The following is an 18,132-nucleotide window of genomic DNA, read 5'->3' on the forward strand; positions in this document are numbered from 1 at the left end:
GCATTTCCCACAGGCCGCATTGCTTGACCTTGGCAGGTGTGCAGCACTTCTCACTGCAGACATTGTGCCATTCCAATTTATGGGGGCCTAGTCTGCTGGGAACTTGCCAGGCTTGTCCCCTTCCTCTTGTCCTATGCAACTCTGGGTCAGGGGAGCCATACACACCAGGCGTAGTTTCGGCCCCACCTTGGCTTGTAGCCAGATGAACTCTTGGGCTCTCTGTTCTTGGAGGAAGGCAGTTCTCAAGGGGCAAAAGAATGCATTGATAATGGCACTGGGTCGACCGTGCAGTATAGAATTCTGGTTGGCTCTGCGGAGCAAGCTCACAAAGCATCCACCATTGTGTGCGGCTGGCCATGACCCCCCCCCCCCCCGGGCTGGTTTTCAAAAACATGGAGACATTAAAATGCTACTAATTACCTCAGTGCTTCCTGATCACTTTGTAGACTATAATCATGAGTGTATTACCACTATTTGGTATGAAAGCTGGTATCTCTTGCCCCCTTCTCAATGTATCATGGCATCAGAGTACAGTGGGACAAAAGTACATCAAAATTAACATAGGAAATTGGACTCAGCCATAGAGAAGCACGTTTCCAAAAAGCCAAACAATTTTTTATCTTATTTGCCTGCTATAATCTGAAATAACTTTACTGTAGAGAATATAAAAGGCTAAAGCGACTTAGAAACCTGGCCTCGTCACTAATATTCCAGCATCCCTCCTACAGGGCACTGGATTTACCAAGATATATTGAGCTTGCTTCTTCATTTGATACCTACTGCCAGAGTTTACCTACCTGTCCGGACAGTGATGGTGACGGCTGGTCCTTCCCTCGTGCCCACTAGAGTTGTCATTCTAACGTTATATGGAACACCTTCCTTGAGATCTTGAAGATCGAAGATGTTCTGGTCACCACGGACACGGCTTGTTACTTCTGTGCCATCTGGGAAGGGAAGAAGAACAAAAAATAAGGAGTCAAGCAGCAAGTAATGATGAAAAGTGGGAGAAAGGCATAGGGCCCGATTCACAGAACTAACTTAAGACAAAATCCTAAACTTACTACTTTTGGTATTCACAGAAGTTAGGATTTTGTCTTAAGTTTGTCTTAAGACAAACTTAAGACAGACTTAAGTTAGATTTTTGTCTTAAGTCTGACTTAAGTCTGTCTTAAGACAAACTTAAGACAAAATCCTAACTTCTGTGAATACCAAAAGTAGTAAGTTTAGGATTTTCTCTTAAGTTAGTTCTGTGAATCAGTCCCATAGGGAGCATGTGTGAGGCGACTGAGTTGGACTGTACAGAATGTAGATACAAATGCAGTTTCAGTCCCTAGATGTCATGTTTCTTAAAAGTCATGTGATATGACTTTAAGTGTCTCTCATTGGAATCAACCCAGTATAAGGGTGGCTGGATGATGATGCAGCCAGGTTGGATTGTAGGACAACCCTGGTGAAAATGAGGGTGCATGGACTGATACATTTGTGGACCTCCTTCAATAATGTGGCTACTGAGGAGTGTAAGGAGAGGGGGATACGCTTTGCCAGTCCTGGAGGCACAGAGTATCAGACCATTTGGACATTGCTTCCATACTTCTTCCATTCCATGAGGGCTCTGTGAACGGCCACCACTTACATTTGCTAGACTACTTGGATGCTCCAAGAAAATTGATGCCATGTTAGGTTGAGGGCCTGGTTCTTAGAGCCTTTGTAAATCTAAGTTGAGCTTAGGTGTTCAAGTTACTTGTTTCGTGAGTTTTAAAGTAACATTTTGTGTTTACATAATGGAAATTACCCCTTTAAATGGCAGTACGTACTTATGAATGATAGGAATGGGGAAGAACCAACTCCAGAATTGGTGGCTGATGAGGTGAAAGGACGCCTCCAGGAGCAAAAATAGTTTCCCCATTAAAAACAGAATAAGAAAGTTTGCAGGCACAAACAGACTTTTACAAATACATAAACATACACCAACTAAATGTATACAAATGTAAACACTTCAGAATGTCAGTATTTCGCCAAAACAGTAACTATCGCAGCTTTCCAGAAATACTGGATTTTTTGTGAATTCCAAACAAAATCATAAATCTATTCCAAATGTAGGGGTAATCCTACAGGAATAAAGATGCCATTTCCTTTAAGAATTGTATTGGGGTCTAACTAGAATGATGCTAAGTAATACTTATACATAGCAACCCCAAAATTGATAGGAGTGGGGGTTCTTCACCGGGAAAAATATTTTTCTTGAGGTGAAAAAAAAGTCAAAGGTCAACATCACTCGTATAAGACATTTCTTAAAGTGGAAATCTATAAAATGAATGCATAAAGATGCAGAAATGTCTTTATGCTATCATAAATAGGAATTCGCAAATATTTTTCAGGATTACTCCAAGGAACCAGCAACTGTCAGAAACATTTGTAACTTCAAAAATTGAAATGTATTTCTAATGTAGAACTTTGTAGGCATGCATGAGTGTCTTGAACTGAGGTTCTTGGGGTCGGAAGTGATGTGAGTCCGTTTGCGGAGGTCCAGTATAAGTCTGGCTGCCACATTGTGTATGGTCTGGTGTCTTCTGCGGAGCTGGGTGGAGCTGCAGGCATAGAGAATGTTGCCGTCATCGAGGCGACTGGTGACAAGGACTTTCTGGTGTTGACTGGGATCCATCTGAAGATTCTGCCGAGCATGCAATTGCTGTGGAAGCAGGGGGAGGAGATTGTGTTGAATAGTCGTTTCATGGTCAGTTCGCTGCTGAGGATAATATCTAGGTTGCACGCATTATCTGTTGGTGTGGGTGTTGGTCTGAGTTCTGCTGGCCACCAGCTGTGGTCCCAAAAGAAGGTGTTCTTCCTGAAGATTAGGACTTCTTTCTTGTCGGAGTTGAGGTTAAGGCAGTTGTCTCTCATCCAATATGCTACATTGGTCATGACGTCACAGAAGTTGGTTTTGGCGTTGGAGGGGTCCTCGGTGAGCGAGAGGATTAGTTGAGCATCATCAGAGTAGGAGATTATGTTGAGGCTGTAGGATCTGACTACGTCTGCAAGAGGGGTCATGTAGGTTTTGAACGAGGTTGGGCTGAGGGATCATCCTCGGAGTTCACCGCGTATAATACCTCTGGGTTCGAAGGTGAAGGGAGGTAGCTGGATGTTCTTTGTGCATCCTGTAAGAAAAGAGGAGAGGCACTTTTGGGCATTTTGCTGAATGCCGATGGTGTAGAGTCTGTCGATGAGGGTGTTGTAGAAAACAGTATTGAATGCGGCAGGGAGGTTGAGGAGAACCAGGGCCACTGTCTCTCTGCACCTGAGGAGAGTCCTGATGTCGCCTGTGGCAGCGTCAGTGCATTTTCAATGCGGTGGTAGGCATGGAATCTTAATTATGAGGAGTCAAGAAGGTGGTTTTGTTCCAGGTATTTGGGGAGTTGTTGATTGATCACTTTCTTGAGTACTTTGGCCGAGTACAGGAGCAGGGAGATCCGTCAATAATTATTGAGATTGCTGGGGTTGACGGAGGGTTTCTTTAGGAGGGGGTCTGACCTCTGCGTATTTCCATCTGTACGGGAAGAATGCTGTGGTGATGAAGATGGTGATGATGCTGGTGAGTTCTGTGCTGATTGGGTTGGTTTCAAGGTTGAAGAGACAGTGGGGGCAGGTGTTGGTGGGTATCCTGGAGTGAATGGAAGACACGATGGCTGTGGTGGTCTGAGTGGTGAGTGGAGACCAAGTGGTGATCATTCGGCTGGTGTGCACTGGTTGGTTGAGGCTGTTGAGGTTGAGAGCGGTGGGTGGGGGGTCAAAGTTGTTGTAGATGGTGTCAATCTTGTTGTGGAAGTTGTCCAAGAGGGTGTTGCAGTGTTCTCGGGAGAAGTGGATGGCGTTCTCTGTGGCTGTCAAGTTGGAGAATTTCTTGACTATTTTGAAGAGTTCTTTCGTGTGGTTGAGCGTTGTATTGATGCAAGTTGCGATAGCTGCTTTCTTGGCTTCCTTGATGCAGAAGTGGTAGTTGCTGAGGGCTGCTTTGTTCTGAGCGGCTCTGTCAGAGGGGTTCCTTGTGGGGTGCCATTATTTCTGGAGTAGGTAGCAGTTGCGCTTGGTGGTTCTGAGACGTGGGATGTACCACCTGGCTTGTTTTGAGGTTTTGTTTGTTTTTGCTGGTTTTAAAAGGGGCGCCTCTGTTGGCAGATTTAGTGATCCACTTAAGGTTCTGGACTACCCCAACCTCCTTAAGAAACACTACACCTCTGTCTTTGCTTTTGATCCTGAATAGTACTCCACTGCCTTTTGGTTAGGTTCATTCTCCATAAATACCATGTAGATACATAATAGCGCCAAATCATCAGTGCCCAACAATCTCAATTACCTTCACCTCCATTGACCATTCTTACCCACTGTGTTTCTGACCACGATCAGGTACTCTGTGGCTCCGGCCACTCCATTCCATGAGAGACGTATCCGGCCTCCTCTCATGTCGAGGACCCGCAAGTTGGTGACTGTACCAATGGGTGCTGGTTCTAGAGTGGTAGAAGAGAAAGGATGTGTGAGTAACATAGCGCATGCTTTAAAAGATGAAGATGCTTTGGCCTTGTCCGTGCCAACAGAGGGGCCGATTCACAGAACTAACTTAAGACAAAATCCTAAACTTACTACTTTTGGTATTCACAGAAGTTAGGATTTTGTCTTAAGTTTGTCTTAAAACAGACTTAAGACAAAATCCTAACTTAAGTCTGTCTTAAGTCTGTCTTAAGTTTGTCTTAAGACAAACTTAAGACAAAATCGTAACTTCTGTGAATATCAAAAGTAGTAAGTTTAGGATTTTGTCTTAAGTTAGTTCTGTGAATCGGGCCCAACATATTTAAAGATAAATGAGAAATCAGGTTAGGACTGAAAGAACTCTACAATTGCTTACACCACAATATTATGTATGGACAATCCCATAAAATGGCTTAAATATTAATAAAAATCAAATTTTTCATTACTAAACCTTTTTGAAAACTTAGATATAAGCTATGACTTTTATGTAACAAATTAAAATAGCAAGAGCAACTTTAGATAAATAAAAAAATGCCAAGAATAAAAAAAGACAGAGGGGCTGATTATGATGTTGGGCGGACCTCAAGGTGCCTGCTACAGGGTGCAGGGATTAACACCTCGGCCCCCATCCAGGGGCCACAAGAGAAAGGGGGCCCTGCTAGGGGTCCCCAAACACGCTTTCCGACAGGGTTTCCATGTCAAAAAGTCCTGATTAGAAACCCTGCTTCAAACTGTGCAAAGTAATCCGGACGGCGTAAACCGCCGCCCATTTGGATAACGTGCCGATGCCAACTGACCGACGTGCTTCATGAGCCACAACCATGACCTGCAGGTTTCAATTCCGACCAGCTGAATCAAAATTAGCCAGTCGAAATTGAAACTGACAATGTCAGTCGTAAGGCCTTCGATCTGATCAAGGACAATTTTGAATGAAAAAAAGAAAAAAGTGAAAGCATAATAGTGAACTGAGGAGTATTAAATTGCACATTTATCTTTCCTAATAACTATTGGAAGTGCTTTATGCATGGATTTCCAAACAGGTCTGGCTGACAATTGTCAAATCTTGTTTAAATGAGAGGCAGAGCAGGCCACTCGATTCTTTGCCCGCCTTAAGCACAACCTCCTCCCCCTAAACCTTTGACTGACTGAACAGGAGAGAGCATCTCCATTTAAGAAGCTGAGGGCTTGGTATGCAAAGACTATTTAGGTTTGCAAAGCCTGCGATTCACCAAACCACTAAGTTTGCCCCCACAAAAGGGCTTTTTACAATATGCAAAAGCACTTTAAGAGTTGGAGAAGTCTTTTTGACTACCCTTTTGCAGTCCTAAACAAATTGTAAATCAAAGGGACATGTAAAGACCCCTATTTATGAGTGACTGAGGGATTTATAATACGTTACCAAGCAATTGATCACTTGGTTATCACGTTTTCATACGTCTATACACATCAATGTTATACACAAATCCAATGGTTTCAACATTGATTTAACACAAATGTTATTTATCATTTCAGTTAATAATCCATGGTCATTTCATTTTCTTTTTTGTATTTTCAAGAAAATATAGATGTATTGTCTTACTTTTTTACCTCCTTCAGACATCACTTGTTTCGTGTGGCTGTACGCTTCTTCGGGGCTATACTGGCAAAACTCAGGGGAATTTGTTTCTCAGTTTGACTGAATGGTATTCTCCTCATCAATGCCACTACGTTTTCAGCCTGACAGTTATATCAGGAAATGTTATAATGCATATAATGCACCTTTTTCAGAGTATATCAAATTAGTAGTATTGCCACCAGCCCAAGAAAGATTAAATAAAAGACAAAGATTTATCACATCCTTATTCTTAGTCACTCTGTTCCCATAATTCCATGATGCAAAGTCCTGCAGGGAGACGAAGAGGATCAGCCAAGTCTAATTGGATTTATTTTTTCATCAAAATACAAAATATGAAAATTAAAATGTACATGAATTATTAACTGAAATGACAAGAAAAGCTTCAGATAAAAATGTGAAATAATTTGATTTGATTTCCAAATAACATTGATGAGTAAATGCATGTGAAAACAAGACAGCCACACAGCATTCTTATGATAATGATATTCATTATTTCTAGTTCTGTTTGATTAAAAAAAATGTGTAACTAGTTTTAATGGATGTATATCAATTCTTTATTTTTCTATTTTGCAATAAGTTAATAAAATATTTTATAAAAATATTTTTGACAAATATTCTTTTGTTAATGTTGTTCCTTCTATAAATACAACCCAAATCAAGCATTGTTACCCTCCAAACAACATTGCAATCATTGCGGCCAGTGGACAGTCTAACAATCTTCTCCTCATAGATACCCCTGCATGCGAAAACACTCACCTTCCAACAACATCACCCAAAACTATATAGGCCAGGAGTTGATCTAACTATCCCAACTTCATATGGAATCTTAAATGGAAAAAATACACCTTCTAAACAATATCAACCACAACCATTCAGGCCAGGGGGCTGGTCTAACAATCTCCACGCCATAGAGACCCTTTGCTGGGAAAACACCCGTCCTCTAAACAATGTCTTATACAGTCATTGAGCCAGAAGATGGCATAAAGATCTCCACCCCAGAGAGACCATTCGATGTGAAAACACCCAACCTCCAAATGACATCAACCACATTGAGGATGTGGGATGGTCTAACGATCTCCACCTCACAGGAATCCATCAATCTGAAAATACTCACTCTCCAAACAGCTTTACACACAATCATTTGGGCCAGGGGATGATCTCTACCTCATAGAGGTTATTCAGTGAGAAAACACTGAACAACATAACCCCCAATCATGTAGATTTAAATCACTTTTTGCCCAGGAGGAACCTGGTTGGCATATCAAACCCAAGCTCGATTATGGTCAGGGTCAAATTACGCCTAGGTCGTGTTCTACTGTGACTACTGCCTATCACTTTAGGTCAAGGTGCTCGAGAATTCGAAAGAGATAGGCAGGGTGCAGAGATCAGATACCGGAGCTGGGACACCTCGTATTACGATAACTGTGCGCTTTGTAAATTGTATTATTATTATTATCATTGGCACTTTGTCCGTGTTGGTGCTATTTCTACTGAAAACATTTAAAAAATCCCTTTATTGGATTTTTGCAATTTTGGTGTTATTTTGTTAATTAAATTTCACTCTATTTTTATGATTATTTTTGGGATTTTTATTGTTTTGTATTTCAACTTTATCACTGTTTTAGTACTGCATAACTACTTTAACATTGTCTCTAAGTTAAACCTGTCTGCTCTGTACTCTGGCTACAAGGGGATTGAGCTGAGGTTTAGTTAGTGACTTCAGTGGTTCATCCTGACAAGAACTATGATTATAACCAGAGGCGGGAACTTACCCCCTCAACTATTAACCCAATTTCTTATAGTAACATTCAAGCACATCCTTTCACTTACTCCTTAAGTGATACATTACCTGATCGAAAGACTCACTGGTGCTATTGCTCACTCAATCCCTAAGTATTGACTGACTGACTCACTGGCTCACTCTGTTGATGACTTCCACATTGTAAATGTAAATGTAGTTGAGCTTATATAGCGCACAGCTACCCGCAGTGGGTTTCCCGGCGCTTGCTTAGGGAACCCTTCCTGATATTCCCCTGTGAGATAGCAGGGTATCCACAAGGTGAAAGTCAGGCATCCCGCCGCGAGGGGCCGTTGTAGACATTAAGCAAGCTGTTGCCCAGAGTCGCAGAGTGTGAACCCGTGAGTCGAGGAGGCACCGGGGCAAGAATTATCGAGTCCGTGGAATTTTTAGCCCAAGACCCGCCGGGGCGGGGAATTGAACCCTGGTCCAGGACCGATCTCAGATTCCGGGTCTGCCGCCTCTAACCCCTGAGCCACACTTCTCCACATTCACTCACTGAAGCAAAACTACTTACTGATAGACTGTCTGACATGTTGATTTGTAGAATCGCTTACCCACTAACTGAATTACAGAATGATAACCGGCTAACAGAATGACTGACCCTCTCATTCTTTACTGAATGAGTGACTGATTAATTGGCTTACTTCTCAGTTTTGCTTAAAAGCTATTGTGCAAAAATACAGAAATAAAATGAAACACTAGTTAAAATAAGCGAATACTTGAAACATAAATAAACCAAAAAATATTTAAATCCATAAATGCACAGAAGACCAAATAGTGGAGTTGACAACCAAGACAGAAGATCACATCACTCTCTAGAAAAGAGAATGTGTACTTGGAGGCTCTAACTTGTCCTATCTTCCAGGGTTTCACCTAAGGATCTCTGGGCCAGATGTATGACCCTTTTTTGCAGTCGCAAACGGGAGATCGGGCCATTTGGGACTGCAAAAAAGGTGTCAAGGCATGTACAGAAGCAATTATGTGAGTCCATGACTTGCAAAACTGTGTTTGCGACTCTCGTTATTAGGAAGGGGCGTCCCTTCCTAATAGCGAATGTGAATGCCATGTACTATTTTGTTTAGCGACCGCATTTGCAGTCGCAAAACACTCACAACACTACCCAACTACTTGAAATAGGTGGTAACCCACTCGCAAACTTGAAAGGGTCCCACAGGGACCCCTTCCCCTTTGTGAGTGTGTGTGAAAATATTTTTAAGAGCAGGCAGTCGTCCCAGGGACCACTGCCTGCTCTTAAAAAATTAAACTGAAAAGTTTCATTTTTCTTTTTAAATGCATCCCATTTTCCTTTGAGGAAAACAGGCTGCATTAAAAAAAAATGCTTTATTTAAAAAGCAGTACAAAAGGGGGGTGGTGATGGACGGAGCATCTGAACCAATCAAACACTCACACCCAGTCAACAGATCTGGGTTTAATCCATCACCGTTCTTTAGCCCACTCTGCCACCCCAGTTTAGATAAGGCCATAAGCAAATCAGGCTGACCCTGTGCCTCATGGGAACAGTCCAGCCCGAACTGCCAAGCCATGCCTTCCCTGGACCGGAAACAAGCTTCCGAGGACCGGTTTCTGGCATTTCAGCCTTCTTCAGCACGGCTTGCTTGAATCCAGTGGCAAAGTGAGCAAGGGACTCACGTCTGAGCATACCCTGCCAACTTATGGCGAACAAAGTGGTACAAAAGGGGGTGGTGAAGGACGGACAATCTGAACCAATCAAACACTCACACCCAGTCAACAGATCTAGGTTTAATCCATCACCGTTCTTTAGCCCACTCTGCCTCCCCAGTTCAGACATGGCCATATGCAAATCAGTCTGACCCTGTGCCTCATGAGAACAGTCCAGCCTGAACTGACAAGCCATGCTTCCCCTGGACCGGAAACAAGCTTCCGAGGACCGGTTTCTGGCATTTCATCCGTCTTCAGCCCGGCTTGCTTGAATCCAGTGGCAAAGTGAGCAAGGGACTCACGTCTGAGCATACCCTGCCAACTTATGGCGAACAAAGTGGTACAAAAGGGGGTGGTGATGGACGGAGCATCTGAACCAATCAAACACTCACACCCAGTCAACAGATCTGGGTTTAATCCATCACCGTTCTTTAGCCCACTTGCCACCCCAGTTCAGACATGGCCATATGCAAATCAGTCTGACCCTGTGCATCATGGGAACAGTCCAGCCCGAACTGCCAAGCCATGCCTTCCCTGGACCGGAAACAAGCTTTCGAAGACCGGTTTCTGGCATTTCAGCCGTCTTCAGCCCGGCTTGCTTGAATCCAGTGGCAAAGCGAGCAAGGGACTCACGTCTGAGCATACCCTGCCACACTTATGGCGGCCAAAAGCGGTACAAAAGGGGGTGGTGATGGATGGAGCATCTGAATTAATCAAACACTCACACCCAGTCAAAAGATCTGGGTTTAATCCATCACCGTTCTTTAGCCCACTTTGCCACCCCAGTTCAGACATGGCTATATGCAAATCAGTCTGACCCTGTGCCTCATGGGAACAGTCCAGCCCGAACTGCCAAGCCAGGCCTTCCCTGGACCGGAAACAAGCTTCCGAGGACCGGTTTCTGGCATTACAGCTGTCTTCAGCCCGGCTTGCTTGAAACCAGTGGCAAAGTGAGCAAGGGACTCACGTCTGAGCATACCCTGCCACACTTATGGCGGCCAAAAGCGGTACAAAAGGGGGTGGTTATAGACGGAGCATCTGAACCAATCAAACACTCACACCCAGTCAAAAGATCTGGGTTTGACCCATCACCGTTCTTTAGCCCACTCTGCCACCCCAGTTCAGACATGGCTATATGCAAATCAGTCTGACCCTGTGCCTCATGGGAACAGTCCAGCCCGAACTGCCAAGCCATGCCTTCCCTGGACCGGAAACAAGCTTCCGAGGACCGGTTTCTGGCATTACAGCCGTCTTCAGCCTGGCTTGCTTGAATCCAGTGGCAAAGTGAGCAAGGAACTCACGTCTGAGCATACCCTGCCAACTTATGGCGAACAAAGTGGTACAAAAGCAGTCACAGACATGGTGGTCTGCTGACCCCAGCATGCCACTATCCCTGGGAGTGCTGGCCATTCCCAATTGGTCGTAAATTGCGACTGCGTCATGGATATTAATGAGGCTTGCAATTTGCAACCCCATTAGGAATCGCAAACAGTGTCTGAGACACTGTTGTACATTCAATTTTACAAGTTGCATATTGCGACATGCAAAATTGAATGTTCATACATCTGGCCCTCAATGCTGTAATTGGCTGACTGACTGATTCAAGTGATAGCTTATTCAATAAATGACTTTGAAAGACTGAGAGACAGACTGATGGACTCAATGTATTCCTGAATTTCTCCCTCACTGGCTGAACAGCTCCATCAGTCATTAACACAATGAATACTTGAGTGTCTAACTCTGCAAATGACTACCCGATGTAGCCTCTCACAGACTCAATCACATTTTAGCTAATTCACTCAATGAATGAATGCTTAGCTAACTCATTCACTGGAGGGTGATTATCTGACTCACTTACTTCCCACTAGATAGCAGACCGACTGAGTCCAAACCAATAGCTCACTCATACACTCATTATGAAAATAAAAGGTCCTTGATCTAAGAGGTCCAGTTTCTCCTTCCTCAGTGAAATTCAGTAATTGACATTTAGATGTTTTAATTATAATTTCATAGTGACTATGCAATACCTACCTATGCGCACTGTAAGAGGAACGGCAATGCCTTCACTACGTCCGGCCAGAGCAGACACTCGCAGGGTGTAAGTTATGTCCTCACTCAGGTCATTAATTTCAATTGTGTTTTGTGTTCCTGGGATCATTCTTGTCCTCTCGTAGGTACCTGCAAGAAAGAGACAAAGTAAGACCAAGCTGTAGAGCTGTGAACAACATATAGGATGGAATATATCTTAATTAAAATGTATTAATCCCTTTGCCATTTCTATCACATTGTTGTTCATGGTTTATGAAACCTTAACTGAAAATATCTCTAAAACATGCCACACTGATCGGAGTAGAAATCATTTCTAAAGACAGTGGTCCCTAGACAGTTCCAAATAAGTGTTGAAGTAAATATAGACTAAATAGTTTCTATATTCTTTGTCCAGCCGGACAGAATTGAATATATGATACGTGAATTAGCAGTCAGTATCTATACAGATTCAAGTGGGACACAACCTGCATCCTGCTACCACATTTAAACAACACGACATACAAGGAGGGGGATTCAGGCAAGGGAAAAGCGGCCTGGGTGCCATAAAATATTGCAGACTGATATAACAAGAGTACACTATTGCGGCAAATTATACAGTGTACTCATAAGCATATAGTGTATATATTGTCAACGGCGTTTCGATCCCTATGTAGGGATAAAGGGATCATCCTCAGGACATTGTATTCATGCCTGTAAACATTGCATTATTAGGACAGTGGCTACGGCGGAAAGGACAGTGCCTTACGGCCACGGTGAATTGGTAGAGCGTCTAATGTACTGGGTGTTAGACACACTTCCGCGGTCAGTCCGCGCTGGAATCGGGGATGGACTCTAGGAATGATGTACCGCAGGCTGATGTAAACACATTTGGCTCCTAAAGAACATTTATTGTGCTTCACTACTGCCTGAGGAAAACGTGTTTGACAAGAGGCTCCCGGACAGCGGTATCTTCTGACTACTGCACCCTCCAGTCCCTGCCACAGAATGTATTGAATGTATGAGGAGCATTATATCTCTGTAAACTGTACTGTTATTGGACGCTGGAGGCTTTTTTAATGGTACATGGACAGAGACTTGTCCATTTTGTTGCTCCAATGCAATCAACTATAGCTCTGATGTTTATTTCACAATCTGGGATATGGTAATACTGGTTTACAGGAATTTTTGCTGGAACAATGGTTCAGTGACATGAAAACTTGCTGCTATCAGATGTGATCCTAGGAGGTTCCTGCGTCTGAATTCCATTAAGGAAGATTTCAGCTTCCATGCCTAAGAGATGAGTATATAGCAGAAGTGCTATTTGCAAACAAGTTATTATTATTAATAGTATTATTATTAATAGTTAATAATTCTAATAAATATACTACTGGCTTTCCCAGGCTTTATTACAGAGTTTCTCTAATCACAGTTTAAAAACAATTCTTCAACTTGGTATCCTCTATTTTACTCCAGGGGTCCCTCAGCTTTACTGGATTTCCAGTACTATAAGACTGGGCTGTCTGTAGATTATTACTGGTATTACTCGTCAGCAGCAAGCTGGACTACGGGAACGCCCCCTACGCAGGAACCATGGCTACCCTCCAGAAGAGACTCCAGCGCATACAGAACGCCTCCGCACGCTCCATCCTCGGACTCCCCCGCCACAGTCACATCACCACCCACCTACGAGACATGCATTGGTCAACAAGACGATCACTTTCAAACTCCTAACCCACGTGCACAAAGCACTCCACAACGCCGAACCAGTATCCCTCAATGAACGACTGTCCTTCAACACCCCGAACCGCCAGCTGTGCTCTGCCAACCTCACCACCGTTCCACGCATCCGCCGAACGACCACCGGCAGCAGATCCTTCTCCCACCTCGCCGCAAAGACAAGGAATACCCTCCCCGCCCACCTACGTCAGACCCAGGGCCTGCTGATGTTCAGGAGAGCCTCAAGACATAGCTGTTCGACCAGTAGCTGCTTCCCCCCACCCCCTCCCTATAGCACCTTGGGACCCTCACGGGTGAGTAGCGCGCTTTACAAATGTTTTGATTGATTGAATGAACCTCAAAGCTGGGTGTTGTGAACATTATCACTGCTTAAGTGACCTTTACTACTGTATTTTCCAAACATTGCTACAGTGTTACCTGACCTTTATCCCTTTATAACCTGAATTTTACTTTAGGGTGTGCTGAATTTCACCACCAGCCTTTCAAGAAATGAATCAATAAACAGGACTTGGGAGATAAGTGTCCAATTACTAATGCTGTAAGGACTTCCTGCGACCAGGTTTTGGGAAATTCTGCTACTTTCCAGAAAAAGATACACAATTTAGGATCATCTTTAAGTCTTTTAAAGACAAACTTACCATCTGCGCTTCGGATCACGATCTTGTACTGGGTGGCTCCAACCACTCCTGTCCAGGCGAGGCGAATTGTCTTGCCCTCAGTTTCAGTGACCCTCAGATTGGAGACAGAGCCCACTGCAAGGACAAGCAAGAGTTAATGTTTACACAGCACAGGGGGGCCTATTTACTAGAAAATGAGGCGACGCACTGCACCAAGCCATCTTCCTGCGCCGAGCAGCACCATAAGGAAAGTGCAGGGATAATTCGTATTTACAACAGTACAGCACATACCTGTGCTTTCCTCTGCACTGGCGCACAATTGGCTGCCTAGCGCTAGCGCGGGCACCGTGTGTGCCTGCGTTGCAGGGATGATTGTTTTTGTGCAGGAAGGGACACCTTCCTGCTAAAAACAATCACTGATAGCGTTTTGCTCCTTCTATGTGTGCTGCAGAACACCGCACACATATGAAGAGCATAAAAAGGAGCAATAAAGGAATTGCAATCTGATGCATTCCCAGGTTTACAAAAACGTGTACATTTGGGAATGTGTCAGAATCCATGGAGGCTGTGTTGGAACAATCACAGCAACACCCATGAAACGCCCCTTTCACACAGAGTAATGTTTGAAAGGGGGCCATATTTACAAGGCCATGAAAAGCCATTCAGGGCGACTTTGCGTGGCATTGTAAATTTGGCTCAGCACTGGGCGCCACGGGAGGGTAAACAAATGTGACACTTTAGTTGCACAGGGGCCTTGTAAATATGCCCCATGGGCTTTCAGACCCGCCTCTCATACCACAGAGAGTGTGGATGCCAGTGCAGGACCAATTGTTGAATGAACATACAGTAGAACATGAACAAGGGAAAATGGACTTAGGGAGGAGGATGAATTGTGTGTTCATGGCACTTAAAGTTTAGCAAGTCCCTTGGTGTTCTAGACAGAGGCCTCTTCCATCACACAAGAAGGGTGAGGACCCAAAAGAAAAATTACTGCTGATCAGCCACAGTTGGTTTCAGGTGGATCGAGTAGACGAAAACTGTAATTGGTCTCTAGAAGCTTTACTGCTTGTACAACTGAATATTGACATCATATTAAGATACAAGAATATCGAGGACAGAATATCGAAGGACAAAATACCGAAAGGTAAGTACACCTAGTGAAGTATATATTTACTATTACTAACTTCACATGTATGCCCATATATATCTATCTATATATATATATATAAACATCTCTCTCTCTCTCTCTATATATATATATATATATATATATATATGCCACTTAAGTACATATATGAAGAGTTAGGTATAGAAAATCTAGACTTACTTAACTATCCATATTTTGTTCTTGATATTTTCTCCTTGATGTTCTCTTCCGCTGATATAGTGGGTTTGATATTCAGGGTGCACACCACTTTGCTGGAGTAACTGATGAACAACAATGAGGTAGATCCCAAGTAATTTTCTTTAATTATGGATTTTACCTTATTAAAATCCTAAAAAAGGACGCTCTTAGAGGTGAAGCCTTGCAACCCCCACCCAGGCAGCCTAGGTGATGAGGAGTAACTGAGAGTTCTGAGCAGCCATGGTCAGACTTCTATGGTGCATTGACTTTGACTGAGTAATGTTATCCGGTTGTGAGGCAAAAAGTAGCAGCCCTACAGCAGAAGTGACTGTTTTGAGTGTTGCTTCTTACCACTTTTTGTGACTTTTTGTTGGTAGAAAGACTGACGCTAGGAACCAATGGTAAATAGCCAATCTGTGTGACTGTATGGTGACTCCTGATCCCATATCGTTGACTTTGGTGGTCAGTGCTTGACTCAACAATATTTACGAGATTTAGCCCGTATCCAGCCTAAGTAAACACTTAGGGCCAGATGTAGGAACCCTAATACCGGTCGGTAACGGCCGAAATGACCGAATATCGGCCATTACCGATCGGTATTAGGCATTTAGGGGCCAGATGTAGGAGCCCAAATACCGGTCGGTAACGGCCGATTTCGGCCGTTTCCGACCGGTATTAGGGTTTTCAGATGTAGGGGGCTGAAAATTACAGAATCGGTATATTTACCGATTCGGTAAAGTTACCGATTCGATAAATTAACGAATCGGTAAATATACCGATTCTGTAATTCCAGATGTAGCTGGCACTTCAAAGAGTGCCACAGGCCCTTTAGGAGTCAGTATTTACCACCCAATCCTATTGGGTGGTAAAATACCGAATTCCAGTGTACATGCACATCTGTGCATGTACACCTATGCCATGTGACACACAGACATGCCCTAAGGGCATGTATGTGTGTCACATTGCACACAAGGCAAAAACTGGGGTGCTACAGGGTGTCAAAGTGACACCCTGTCCCCCTGGGCAATTCGGTATTTTTACCGATATAGGAATCAATGCCAAATACCGATTTGGTAATTACAGAATTTTTTACCGAATGAATACCTACATCAGATTTACCGATTCATGAATACCGAATTGGTAAAATTCGGTATTTATGAAGCGGTAAATCTGATTTACCTACATCTAGCCCTTGGGATGTAGGTGGCTACATTTCAGATTCGGTAATTTACCGAATCGGTATTTAAGAATTAGGTAAATTACCGAATTCTTAAATACCGATTCGGTAAATTACCGAATCTGAAATGTAGGAAGCACTCAAGGGAGTGCTTTTCACCTGTAAGGATTAGTTATTTACCACCAACTACAAGTTGGTGGTAAATTACGAAAACCCTAAAAAAAGCAATTTTTTGCATTTAATAACAGTGCCATGTGGCAGACATACATGCCCTTAGGGCATGTATGTGTGCCACATGTGCACCCATGCACAATTCTGGGGTGCAACAGGGTGTCAAAGTGACACCCTGCCACCCTTGAATGTTTCCCCCCTGTTACCGAATCCGTAAATACCGATTCGGTAATTCCCATTCATTCCTATGGGCCTACAGGCCCATAGGAATGAATGGGAATTACCGAATGGGTATTTACCGATTCGGTAAATACAGAATCGCACCGATTCGGTAATACTTACTGAGTAATTACCTACATAGCATGTACCAATTCTAAAATACCGAATCGGTAAAATTTGGTATTTTAGAATCGGTAAATGTAGTTTACCTACATCTAGCCCCATGTTACTTAGGCAGGTGTCCTTCCACCACCACTTCTCTGCTGTTACTGGATCTCGTGCATCAGTTGTCAACCGATGTCACCTGTACACCAGGTTCTAAGTCACACTCAGTGGTGGTACTGTCCTCTTAGGCCTTCTGCTTCCCAGAGCCTTAGATCACACTATGAAAAGGCAACCTGGCCTTGGCAATGTGTGTTACTTATCAGAAGTGTCAGCAGTCTTACCAATCGAGTAATGAGTAGATCTCTTCAAACAATGACTATGAAAGACCAATATGGATCGATCAGTTCAACTCACCCAGGACATCTGCAATGTCCCAGGGAGATGAAACACTAGTTTGGCTCAGTTTATCTGTAATCTTCTCCACATGGCATTCGAGAACTGAAGCTGCACACGGAGATTAGGACTCTTCACATCTCGCTCGAGGAGTACGATTAGAGGCCATTCCTCGTACCAATTGGCCACTGGATCAAGCCGCATCCACAGATGGACTGCCCGGTATCAAACCTTTTGAAGTGACGGATAAGATTGATCACTACTCCTATTCACTTAAAGTTCTTCTCCATCGTTAAACAATAGAAGTGCAGACCCTCATCCAAAGGGATAATTCATCAAGAATAGTGACGATTATCATTACATCAAGCACCGACACACGATAAGTAGTGTAAAGATCATCACAAAAGATAAGAGGTATCAGTTATTCATTCTATAGATCTTCAGTCTCCATAGATACAGGAATCTGTGGCCTGAGTTCCTGAAGAAGGCGCTGCCATAGCGCCGAAACGCGCGTTGAATCCATTTCAGTCTTGCCACATATTTTATGATTGTACTATACAAAAAAAATTTGTTTTTATTTTTAATTGTGATTTTGATGTACTGTATATTGTCTGTCCAACATCATTTGCTTTGAATTAATCTCAATCTTGCAACATCATAAATGATTGGATTCTACAATAATTTCCCCTCATTTCAAACTGTGACCTTGATGTACTGTACACT

The 18,132-nt window shown here is 43.3% G+C and overlaps 1 protein-coding gene across 1 annotated transcript in view; it reads right to left on the reverse strand.

The window, feature by feature from the left end:
- The window catches only part of COL7A1 (collagen type VII alpha 1 chain), a 313,236-nt gene that overhangs the window by 60,251 nt on the left and 234,853 nt on the right, over positions 1 to 18,132 (reverse strand). Inside the window, exons 16-19 of the mRNA XM_078662399.1 lie at positions 14,021 to 14,134; positions 11,649 to 11,795; positions 4,377 to 4,502; positions 798 to 944 (exon numbers count right to left, since the gene is read on the reverse strand). Of these exons, the coding sequence (XP_078518525.1) occupies positions 798 to 944; positions 4,377 to 4,502; positions 11,649 to 11,795; positions 14,021 to 14,134 (534 nt within the window). The remainder of the gene's footprint in view (positions 1 to 797; positions 945 to 4,376; positions 4,503 to 11,648; positions 11,796 to 14,020; positions 14,135 to 18,132) is intronic.

The sequence above is a fragment of the Lissotriton helveticus genome, chromosome 9 (assembly GCF_964261635.1).
Source record: "Lissotriton helveticus chromosome 9, aLisHel1.1, whole genome shotgun sequence".
In the NCBI taxonomy this organism is placed as follows: domain Eukaryota; kingdom Metazoa; phylum Chordata; class Amphibia; order Caudata; family Salamandridae; genus Lissotriton; species Lissotriton helveticus.